We start from the raw sequence: 12,518 nt of genomic DNA, 5'->3' as shown, positions 1-12,518 counted from the left end.
CTAAGAGGCTGCTAGTACTGAGCCAGTGCGCTAAAAGGCCCTCTAAAACCACGATAAGGAGAGGGCTGCAGATGAGTGGGCAGCCCGATACGTCAGTGCAAGGCGATGGAGGGAAGGCGCGGTCGATAGGCACGACAACCCCATCATGGCGCCTTCCATCTGGCATGTGTAGCCTTCTTGCCGACCTTCTCTGGCCGTTTAGGAGGCTTTTCGAACTTTTCGAGTTTTCGATGTCTTGATACACTCTCTCCTCTTTTAGAGCAATCGAACAACTATTATTTGGCCTTGCGACTCCCGGGGTTTCGCGCACTAAATGACTGCGCCGCTGCCACAGGCACACATGCTGTTTGGCGCCCTTTACGAGATGCCTCCCTCGACCTCCCACTCATCCTACATGGATCTTACTCCAAAGAATCTTGGGCCACCAATAGTCGTAGGGATCCTCAAGATTCCATTTTCCACAGAGTCCTAGATGGTGTGTTAGGCCAGCTGGGGCAAGCTGAGGACGACAGATCGAATGACAGCACGCCGGTCGCGCATGGGCTGGTCTTCTTCAGCAAGGAAAGAAGTGAGACACTCCCACTCTAATCTGCATTTTCTGCGACGGCCGGTGACCACTCTGACTGGTCGGGGTTACGATTGGCACATTGGGCTCTCTTGATAGTGCCGGCTTCGTCTGCATCCTAGCCCATAATGAGGCTCCCAATGCCCATCCAGCGCCCACATCTTCACGCCTCTCCTCTCTATCAAGGACAGGCAGCGAGATGAGGGTGGGCAGGTGTGCCCCTTTGCCCCCTCTGTCTCTCACTCCGCCGCCTGCCCCTCCTCGCTCGCTTTGCATCGTCGTGATGGTGTGCACTGGGCCACACAAGAGTCCCCCACCGGGCTTTTCATGGCTTTGCTGATCCGGCTGGTCATTGCCACTTCCATTTTCACCAGCCTTTTATCTTCTCCTCTTCTGTATTTTGGTTCTCCGTCTTTTGATCCTAGATGTCGTTTGTTTTCTACTGGCCCTTCTCTTTGTGTTATTCACGACATCCTCTCGTCCTACTTCTAGTCCAATTCACCCATTTCCTGCACTTACACTTCATCCTATTTTTCTTCTCTCGTCGTCTTTCTACCTTCTTCCTTCTTCTTCTGATTTCTTCCGTCATCTGTCACTCCTCTCCTCTTATGTCAAGGGCAAGACCTGCAAACATATAAATATACGAGGCTCCTCCACATTTTCAGTCAACAGCTCGTCTGTTGACGGATGTCCTTCCCTTTTCATTCGGTTACACTGCATATGCCTCGCAACCTCCTTCGATATCACTCGTCGACGCTTACTGGACCGTCTCTTGTTACAGCCTTCTACAACTTCATCTGACAAAGAGGACAGACAAAGGGACAACCAAGGAGCGATGCACAAAACAGAATTTCAAATTTGAGGTCTGAAAACCGACGAAACAACGTCAAGCGACGGACAGCCTCCTAACTCTTTGATTCTTCAATATTGCGTGAGACGGGCAATACGAGGCTGTGGCGAAACATTGTTTCCTTCCTATCTCATATTTCTTACCCCCTCCTTACTGTCGCTCCCGCATGATATACCCATCACTCGCTTCATATAGACGGCCAATTTTCTCGCACTTTTATTCCTTCCCTGCTTCTATCTCTTGTCTTCTTTGTCTTCTTTATCGTCTTTGTCTGCTTTGTTCTTTTTTGGCCGCCTGTCTAGTTCGGTGCAAACTCATTGCCTGCCTATCCGTCTTCTTGCCTCCCATACACACCATGGTGAACGGCCTCGCTGAGTCGTAAGAGACATAAGTGTACCGGCATCAAAACTTCGTCGGCCAGGCCCGATAAAGAGGCCAAACTCGCACAAAAAAACAGAGCGAAAGAAATCCAAGTACACCCTGGTCATATTTACAAACATGCCTGCATCGTCACACACGTCAGCCGCGTATGGATGGCGCGAGTCGTGGCCGCCTGCGCAGATACATCTACAGCCAGCCGCGACGACTGGCGACCGCAGAGGGGACGACACCGCCACGATTAAGGAGGAGACCGGAGGCGACCTCCACAACGATGACATGCAGCTCACCGACGACAACCCGCTTGTGTACTTTCTCACCCCGACACCTCTGCTCTCCGTCGACGATGACGGCGAAAGCTACTTTGTAGACGACTCAGATTCGTCTTCCATTTTTTATGACAACGAGCGCGATGACGACACCGGTTTCTATGCCGGCACCAGCATGGACCTCGAGTTTGATGCCGGCATCGAGGATGACACGCACCCGCAGCCCATTATCCGCAGCGTCAGCCCGTCGTCCCTGAGCGGGACCCTTGGCAGCGGCGGGCGCACTTCCCACACAGCCATGCGGCCGCCCACGCCTCCGTACTCGGCGACAGCTCGCCATCCCAGCCGTCAATCCGGCAACACCAACCTTACTGGAGCCGATCCCTCAATGTTTGATAACATTGACACCGCCGTTGTCTACGAAGACGGGGAGCACTACATCCACTTTGGTGACGGAGACTACTCAGCCCATCACAGCTCGTCGTCCTCGCCGACCAATGACCGCACGTCTCCTCGCTCCTCGAGCCACGCCCTGTCGCCTCCACCCTTATCATCGTCACCGGGCGAACCGCGGTCGCTACCGGACATCCACGACCTATACACACACCACCGCCTCAACAACTCCCAAACACACCTCACTGTCGCTGGTGCCATGATTGTTCGGCGCAGGTCGCCGCGGTCCTGGCGCGTGCCGAGCCCAGACGTGTTTTCCATTGAGGAAGAGACGGCAGAGGAGCTATCGTCTGGTGTCGCCGCCTCACATGGCCGCCCAGGGCGTCCTCATCACGACCGCCACACCTCTGAAAGACATCTACACGTAGAGGCTGCAAAGCCGCCCTTGAAGAAGCGGGTTCGTTTCGTGCTGCCCGGCGAGGAGGTTGCACAAGGATCTTAAATCTCTTTCACACCAGAAGCCCGACCTTTATCTACCGTCGTTTGTTTTTTTTTTTTTTTTTTTTTTTTTTTTTTTTGTTCTTTTATTTTCGTTACCCAAGCTCTACACGCATTTAGCTTGTGGCATGTTTGTCTTGTATCTGCATCCGGCGGTGTTGGAGGTTCCTCTGGCTAGGGTACCGTGTTTTATTTTGCTGCTATTTTGGCTTCATTTTTCTTCCTCGCTGTTTCTGCTCCAGTTCCTTGTCATAAGCTTTTGGGTTTCTGTTCCTTGGACTGCGTCACACTTGCGTTTCTTCATAGTTCATTTGAGTAATACCATTGTACGTTTATACCCTTTGCGCAGACAATAAATATTAGCACACTTCAGTCTCTCAATCTATTTTTCTAAATTCTAAATTCTAAATTCTAAATTCTAAAAAAAAAACTAAAAACTTACTGTGATACCCGCGGGTTTGCCATGACGAAATCTAGATCTTGTACGAAGTACATCGTAATAATCGAATATCTTACACACACCGAATCTCATCAGGATACAACGGGCCATCGACGATCGCTTTGTGCACATCCACAATGACGCGGATAACTATGGGACTACATATTTGTGCACAATGTGATAGTGACAGGGGACAGATTGGCACCCGTCAAATACCGGGAAATCATGTGGGAGCTGCAGGCAGTGTCTGGGTGTGTCGAAAACAGGGCAACTCCCGACTTATCCGCTTGGACAGTTAATTTTTGTCGTGTTTGCCATGTCAGTCGCTCGCCACGGGCCAAGACGTCTTAATATATTCGTTCCATGGCACTTGAAGCGCCTGATCAGACCACTCCAAAATATACAAGGAGCATCGCTTGAAACAGTGAGTGGCCTTGCGATGGTACTGTCCACGAGTGAGAAATGGAATGCATCAAGGCCGATGATGCGGGTAGCCTATGACCAGCTGAAGCGGAAGCGCAGAAGTAATTCGAAAAGGCTTGGCCTGATTCCAGCCAACGACAGACCTCGACAGGACTCGATTCCGACTTGGCGGGACATGTTCATCAGCGCAAACGACCATCCTCTCAGCCTGTCACCCAACAGTGGTCTGTTTCAGGCCTGTCAAAATTGTCCGTTGCTGGGCAGCCGCACTTGAGCTGCGGGGCCCTTTCGATCTTTCCTCACCTGCATGTAGTATTATGGGCTGGACCCACCCCTTGCCTTCCTGTATTGGCGCACGTCGTAAAAGGATCGGGCTTTCGGAGAGGCTCATGAAGCTAGACCCAAAGCTCTCTCGAAAGAGTGGGCACGTATGTTGTATCCCTCGCCGAAATGCATGTATGGCAACCTCGTATTTATTATGCTGCAGTAGACTACTTTCGCAACAGCCGAGTGGAACATGCCAATGCGCCTTGAAGATCGCAGCTGACTCTTGCAAGACAGGCCATATTACGGCTACAGGATAATGACGACGTATTATTACTGTTTTGCTAAATGAATAGGACCTTGCTCCTGCCTGTTTGATATTCTGGTTTTATTCCGTACTTTGGTCAATTTCCAGAGTCGCAGCTGCTGCGTTAGCGCCATCGACAAACCTGCTCCATCGTACCTTCTGTCTTGGGAGGGGCCAGCCCATGCCGAAAACGCCACCAGCGCTCAATGTTTACTCCTGGCTGCTCCTCGGCACGTCATTGGTCCGGACCACCCCTTTGGCACACTCACCTTGTCGAGGACTGAGGGCCCCCTACCAGATTGGCCGTATCTTGTCGAGTCAACACTCCATTGTTTGTCTCTTGTAGATTTTGTTTTGTTTTCGTCCCTGTTGCAAAATAGAGAGAGAAATACGACAACCGAGCAATCACGAAGAGAATGAGGGCACAAGCTACCTTGTAAGGCTAGCCGGTCGCTCTTGCCGCCACATTTGACAGGATTCCAACACGCCTGCCTTTCCGGATTGAAGCTTTTCTTCCCATCTGTGACCTCTTTCGTCATTTTCATCCCATCGTCCCTTCCCTGCCATCTGCGTCAGCAAACCTTCATTTTTTTAAGAATAAAAAACTTCCGCACACGATATACGGCCTCTGTTATCGACTTCGACGACCTCCTACAGACAATCATCTTCGGTTTCCTTCTTGCTCGACTCCCGCTCTGCCGATTATTTACCCATCTTCCTCCATCCGCATTTCTGTCCCCGCGAACTCGACTCTGGCCTCAACCATCTCCAAATACAATCTTTCCACCAACACCTCCACACGGGTTTCTGCAGATTAGTTTTCGCGGCAGTTTCTTGGAGACTACAACTTCTCGACGTCACTGGCTACCATGTGCTCAGAGTCCCGGGCTCAGCTCTGACCAACTTGGCCCGTTCTGTTGTGTAGCTCTTTTGCTGTCGATGTACTCTGGATCACAACAGTAGAACAAGTATGCCCTGCAGCACTCCGGTATGTGTTACCTGCTGTCCTCCCATAGCTCCCATTGCCTCTTGTTCCCTCGTTTCACCCCGTTTCCTCCATCTGTTGTTTTGTTCAGGCCTAGTCGGAAAGCGGTGCAAATCGGTCACGGAGAAGGAAGGAAGCAGAGGCACGAGGACAGTATAACAAGAGCACGAGCATAGACGTTGCGCGAACTGATGGTTCGGATCGATCTGGATCACTGCCCTTTAACGGCTGCGCTGATCTGCCGTCGCTCATCACCCTTGTTTTCTCTTCCGCGTTCCATCTCTCCGCCCTCTCTGTGTACCCCATGTGCGCGTCCATTCCAGTACTCGAGAAAGAAAGCCTCATGCCCAGAACGAGGAGGGCTGTCATGAATCTTCGCGTAACCAACTAAGGAATGCAACTAACCTTTTTGTCAATTTCCCCGGGCTCTTTTTCGCTTTCTAGTCCAGCATTCCTCCACAGCTAGTAGACCATGCCTTCTGCTAGTCAAGTCGCCAGCGACGACGACGACGCTTCGTCCTCCTCGTCGCCTTCCTCAAATCCTTCCACATCGACATACCGGGCTGCCACGCCACAGAAACAGAAACAGAAACCTGGCAATGACGCGCCTACCACTCCGAAACATCGAAATGCCTCTGCTGGTCAGACTCCTAGGAGTGCGCCTGCCGCTGCTGCCGCAGGACTTGGTGCCGTGGCCGCCGGTACCAACCGGCCACGCCGCCTCTCACAGTCCCAAAAAGTCCAGCCTACTCTCCTTACTGACTTCTTTCTCGGCCGCCCGTCCCAAGCTCGTGTCCAAGCGCAACGTAAGAAGATGAACGATGTCGCCGCAGTTAAGGCAGAAATGCGCACAGCTATGCGCCAGTCATCTGTCATGAGACTGCAGCAACCTGGCGGTGTCCGGGACCGCGTCAAGAACTGGCAGAAAGCAAACGCTTCTGCCATGGCCGGAGGCAACCCCGAAGCCGAACCAAGTGAGCCCACGGATGTCGCAGCCGGTACTGACGAACAAAGCGTCACGGAAGAAGACCGCATTCGCATACGCGCCCGCCAGAAACTACGAGCCCCCAAACAACCGACGATTAAGAAGGAGTATCCCAAAACCGACGGCGAGGATAACGGTCCTGGCAGCGGGTTGAGAAAACAAGGCAAGGCCGGTCTCAATGACCGGTCTGGCAAATCAGAAGGCGACAACGAAAGTGATCCTGGCTATGACATTTTTGAAGATCCTGGACCCAAGTTCCACACGGTGAAGACTCCGAAAGGAAGAAAGGGTCTAAACGGGGTGATCAATGCTGGGGAAGGTAGTCCGCCGAAAAAGAGGATTGTTAGTGACGAACACTGGATGAAGCGGAGAACCCGAACCTCGCCGAAGACGCGCCCTAAAACAAAAGCAGGAGCTGCCGCTGGAATTGGATCCTCGATGCCAATCCCGAAAGATTTTCTTCAGCGGACAGCACAAAATCCGACCGTCAAAAACAAGATCAAAGACTGGGCAAATAGGGTCGAGCCGCACAGTCCCCCGAAATCGCCACGCCACGACTACCGGAAAGAAAGTCCCGTCGGCGAAGGCGACGAGAGCGATGTGACCAAAGGACCGGGACCGACGAGCTGGCGTAGTGCGCCTGACGACGGGATCCGCGTTCGGCCTATCCGCTCCACGAGATCTGCAGAAGACAGCCGGGCTCAGGAACAACAGCGTGCAGTGAAAGACAATACCACTCGATGGAAGAAGACGCAAAACGATGATGGCATCCGCATCAGGCCAATGCTTCCCAATGAGTCGACTGAGGACATCATCGAGGTGATTCTCTCTGAGGAAGAACAGGTCACCCCCCGCAAAAAGAAATTTATGCCCAACGACGGCATCCGAGTCCATCCCGGCAGGGCTACGACTCCAAACGGCGATGCAAAAGAGAACATCACCAAGCGCAGAGTCTCGGCAACAAAAAAGAACGCGCCTGTTCCAGCATCCTCGCAAGAACGTGCCAGGACCGGATCTCTTGGCACATCCACTACACATAGTGCACCGACAGAGAGCACACAATTTGAAGAATCGTCCCTAATTTCGGTTGAATCCATCACCGAAGAGCCCGAGTCGGTCCTCCGTACCCCGACAAAGAAGCCCGTTCCAAGACCTCGCCCAAGGCCAAAGGTGAAAGAGCCATTGCAGCGGAGGCGCAGACCAAGTCTGACTGAGACTCGAGGTGACGAAACGACGACAAGGAATGGGTCTTTCCACGAAGGCTCAGTGGGATCCTGGTCTGACAATGACGATGACAGCAACTCAATTGCTGACTCCTACGGACCGTCCACCGTACCGCCAAAGTCCCTGGCTGACATTCCCGTGGGATACTCCGCCTTTAGCGAACTTGATTTACCTATTCGCGGAGGAGGCGGCAGAGGAAGGCCCCGAACCGTACGGAAAGAGAGCTTCAAGGGTGTTCCCAGTGTCCTGAAGAAGGTCGTCAGCGAGGGCAAAAAGATTCTCCACGACAAAGTTGACCCACCCAAACCTGTGGTGAACCAGCCTCCGAGCATCGAAAACTGGCTGCACGGCACAGTCGATCCTTTTGTTGAGCCGACTCCGGCACGTAAGGTCTCATCAGCGCAGGCCCGCCAGTCGACCGAGACGCAGTGGAAGAAGGATGTACAGAGAAGGTCGACCTCAGAGACTCGGAAACGCGACATCGGGCGGTCCCCCACACATTCACCAAATGAAACCCGCAGAGTGAGCAGCCAGAAGGACTCGGAGTTCAAGTCCACGATTCAGTCCGAGACGGAGCTTACTGCCACGGACACTGTGACAACTGCGACAAAAACGACGCCTGTTAAAACCCGCTACTCCCCCGCAACGACGCCGGAACCAGTTCCAGAAACCCCGAAATCGAAAACGGAGCCTGTGAGCGGTCTCAAGCGGAGCGGAGCTACTAGAAGTGCATCGTCTCCTCTGAAGTCGGGAAGCGCCAAGAAACCTTTCAGAGAACTCCTCCGCGACGCCTTCCGAGGCGAGTCTGGTGTGGTATACAAGCCAACAACGCCAATCCCCAGCTACGAGACCGTACGAGACCGCAACCGGTACTTGGGAACGGAATCTGAGGATAGCTATGAAGGCACCACTGACGAGCGTAAGCCGCGCCGTCGCTCATCTGGTGCATCCTCCAAGAGCGGCACGCTCACTGCTTTTACAGAATCGGCTGTTGATTCTGGAATCACTGAGAGCAGTGATGGAAGCAGCAGCTTTGTCAGCTCTGCCACGCCTTCATCGGGCCTACCCAAGCGTCGGCCCCCGCCAACAAGCGGTGATCATGAGTTGTCAACGATTGTCTCGGTCGAGTCGTATAGCACACAGCCATCCGACACAATGTCCACAATCTCTGAATCCACTGTGACGCAAGATACCATCCTTACGAAGGGTTCCGGGGATCTTTCGCGACAAAAGAGCCAAAAGTCGTCCACGGGCCTCAAAAGGCGCCTAACCAAGCACTCCGACCTTGTATCCGTCTTGTCACTGCCAGAAGACTCCCAGCTGCCGGCACGTACAAGAAGCATTCGCCTCGCTCGCAGCCTACACAGAAAAACAAGCAAGCTCGACAACGCGAACCTGGACGACCTGCTGTTGGAGTTCCAAGAAGACGAGAACATTTACCGACGAGAACTCAAGACGCTTGCCAGTGGAGTGATTCCCGTTCTGTTGACGCAGTTTGTCGACGAAAAGGGCGACGGCAGGGCCGCAGACGTTTTCCGTGTCGACCTCTCCGATCATAAGGCCGACATTATGTCTCGAGCTGTCGTGAACATGGGCGTAATACTTGAGAAACTAAGTCTGCTGCACCAGTTCGTTCCCGTCACTGATGCGCCCCGCATGGTGGACTGGCTTGAGAAAGTCTATCCCTTCTATGACAACTACCTCGATGTCTGGCGACTGGGTTTCCAGGGTGTCATTGTCAACCTAGCACCAGCGGCTGGCAAGTCGGTCGAAGAAGACTCGATGGTCAACGGCATGGAGCGCAACGAGGAGGGCGATGTCCTCGACGAAAATGGCGAGAGGGTGGACGTCGCATATTTGCTGAGACGCCCTCTTGTGCGAATCAAATGGATGTTAAAATTTGCAAAGGTAACTTCCAACAAAATAGTCTTGAGTTTTTGTTTTATTCTCGTTTCGCTAACATGTCTGTACAGGGAGTCAACATTATCCTCGGCAGAGGCGTGGCTGGCGATATTGTCTACAAGCTCGAAAACCTTCTTGAAAAGGCAAGACGACGCAACCGGGAAGAAATTGCTCGCAAAGTGGACGAAGATGCAAGCAGTACCGATACGACACGGGTGCGCGACCTCCGCACCCTTGCCGTCCTAGACAATGTCAACATCGACCAAACACGGCAAGTGAGCGCCAAGGATTGGTTTGACTTGAGCCTCTCGCACTCCAATGGCCAGAGACTTGACTGCCAAGTCGAACTTATTTTCCGTGACAAGATCAGTGACGCGACGGATCACGGCGATGTCCTGATCCGGGAGACTGGTGGTGGCGGCCAGTCTTGGCTCCTCTTCCCTCCGATTCCCCGGTCGCAAATCTCAGCATGTAAGGGCCAGGATAATCTTTCGCTCACGGTGATGATCCGTGATACCTACAAGGGGCGTGAGTGGTACGAGCTCATTACCGTCGTCGCTGAGCTCGATGAGACAGCTGCAGACTGGCTGGACATACTAGGAACGAGCCCCATACCACCGCCAGCATCAAACCGCATGTCCCTGACTCCCCGAAACACCGAGGAAGCAGATGTACCTGTCGGCGAACGCAAGTTCAAGGGTGTCCTCGAGGATGAGGCGCAAGTTGACAGCCTAAGATCTCCGACGACGCCTACTCGGTACCACAAACGAAGACCGTCTGCCCCGGGGCATCCTGCTCGCAGCGGCTCATCGAGCCACCCGCTGCGTGAGGACATGCGCCCGGATCCATCACAGCTAAAGACTTCGGCAAGTGCGCCGTCTATCCGTGATGATGGCGCCCCTCCCCCGCCTGCTCACCGTGAGCCGGTTACAAAAGCGACCCCGATCATCGAACCTCCAGTCGACCTCAATCCCCCGGCAGCACGAGTCCGCCGTCGCACATCATCGCCCCTAAAGCACGAATACCACCCGTCTGACATTTCGTCAGGGAGCGATTCGACATCTGACAGCTCTGGCTCTGAGTCTGACTCGTCATCGGACGAGCTTGAGGAGGACGATGTGCCCGACACACTTCCTGGCATCAGCATTAAGCAACCGGACCTCAGCGCCGCAGAGTCGGTTGTTTCGGAGAGTAGTATCACACCCTCCAATTCTGCCTCGCAAGCTGGCCTTCCTGGACTCCAAGCATCGTACCCATCCGAGTCCAATCTGCAACTTATGGCCTCTATTTCCTACTGGTCCAACAGAAAGGGCCAGTGGAAGGATCTCGGCGAGCCTTTCAGCGCCATTGTTATTTCGCCCGGCCTGATCGAAGCCTACGTACCCGGGACACATATGACAAGCACCAAGCATAGCCCCGGGTTCGGCAGTCAAGCCACACTAGAGCTGGAGGCTGGAGCGCCACGGCCGCTCATCGCCCTGGATCTCACTCCCCTCGTCATGATCAGACAAAGCACAGTCGTAGATCTAGAGATTCGGTCCCCCGTTCGGTCATTTGCAAAGTACTGCCACCTGGACGCAAACATTTTCCGATTCCGAACACAGTCGCCTGCCGAACTTGGCAACCTTTATGCAGCAGTGCATGAATCGCGGATGAACAACGCCAAATTCAAGGCCCTCGAAGAGGAAGCGCGTTTCCGCTCCTTCGGCCAGCCCCAGCCGACGGGCGACGCAGGCGACGATACAAGCAGCCACCGTCGCCGGAGTTGGTTTGGCCGCAAGAACAGCTACCGCGCATCGACACGAGCACCGTCGCAGTCTCAGGGTAGCTCGTCCAGTGTCTCGGCGACCAGCTTCTTGCGGAGACTGACAGGCGGTGGCAACACGGCCTTCAATATCAACGGCTCTTCAGTAGACCGGCAAAGCCGGGCTGGCAGTGGCGGAGCCAGCTTCTACACCTCATCGGGATCCTCTTCCGCTGGCGGTGGAGGCTTCTCGTTCACGGCCCCTCGGTCGCCGTCTGTCAGCCTTGCAGAGAGCAGCAGCCGTGGTATCCAAGCGCTTGGGTCATCAAACATCAAGATGCGCTGCCACTTGCAAACATCTGCAAACAAATGGGAAGACCGCGGAAACTGTTTCTTGACAATTGCAAGACCGCCTCCCGGCGTGCGTCAAGAGTTGACCATTTACCACGGCCTCGAGAAGCGTGTATTGGTCGTGTCGATTCCCAAAAAGGCAAACGAAAAGCCGCTAGTGGTGGTCGACGTTGTCGTCGGCAGCGCGTGTTTCTCGAGACTGGCTGCAAGAGGCATCGTCCTCAATGTGTGGGAGGAGATCCGCGACGAACAGAACCGCGTGGGCTCTGTACCATCTACGGGCGCCGTCAGTGGGCGTGTCCGCAAGTGGTGCTTCCAGTTCTCCAGCGCCGCCGTGGCCAGCTGGGTTTTTGGTCTTGTCGCTTCAGAGGTCGAAATTGCGTAGTGGTTTCTATGCACATGATCATTTTGTTATTTTTTGTATTCTTCTGTTCTCATTCCTTTGTTTTCTTTTGTCTCCTTTTTGTCGTTTTGATTCCAACTTTTACAGGTGTCCTGGATAGAACATTATGATAACGTTGGTGATGTTTTATTTACGTTCCTTGTTATTTGGTATTTGTTCACTTTTCCTTTCCTTTTTTTCTTTTTGGTCTTGTTTCGAAAACAACTTTAATATCTTCTTGCTTTCTCTTTATTTTTCTTATCGGATAGGCGAACGGAAAGGACAATATCAATACCCAGGGTGTGGTGTCGTTAATTATGGTTTTCAAAGGCGCATAGATCCTTTTAAGTTTACAATAGACAATCTTATGGACCAAGTCTGTGTTGATCTGGACGCCAGCGACACAATGATTGAAGATGCACGATCGGCCGCTAACAAAGGCCGTCGCCAACAAACAGACGACATGGTCAATACGAAGGAAAACTTGATAGCTCGAGCGGCTACTACAAGATTGAGGCGTGATGGACAGATAGATGGGGGGGAAGGCGGTAACTTAAAC

General features: G+C 53.2%; 2 protein-coding genes across 2 annotated transcripts; both read left to right on the top strand.

Moving 5' to 3' along the window:
- Nucleotides 1-1,913: 1,913 nt before the first annotated feature.
- On the top strand, nt 1,914-2,957 carry SPBR_07561 (uncharacterized protein; the record flags this gene model as incomplete). The annotated part of the gene is made up of 1 exon (XM_040765815.1): nt 1,914-2,957. The coding sequence occupies one exon, from the start codon at nt 1,914-1,916 to the stop codon at nt 2,955-2,957; it is 1,044 nt and encodes a 347-aa protein (XP_040616475.1).
- Nucleotides 2,958-5,843: 2,886 nt separating this feature from the next.
- Nucleotides 5,844-11,962, top strand: SPBR_06318 (uncharacterized protein; the record flags this gene model as incomplete). Its single annotated transcript, XM_040764575.1, has 2 exons — nt 5,844-9,488; nt 9,554-11,962. 2 exons carry the CDS (start codon nt 5,844-5,846, stop codon nt 11,960-11,962), a joined length of 6,054 nt encoding a protein of 2,017 aa, XP_040616474.1.
- Nucleotides 11,963-12,518: the final 556 nt, after the last annotated feature.

This window comes from Sporothrix brasiliensis (genome assembly GCF_000820605.1).
Source record: "Sporothrix brasiliensis 5110 chromosome Unknown Cont20, whole genome shotgun sequence".
In the NCBI taxonomy this organism is placed as follows: Eukaryota; Fungi; Ascomycota; class Sordariomycetes; order Ophiostomatales; family Ophiostomataceae; genus Sporothrix; species Sporothrix brasiliensis.
Note: the sequence above shows the minus strand (reverse complement) of the source record. Positions and strands in the feature narration are given on the sequence as shown.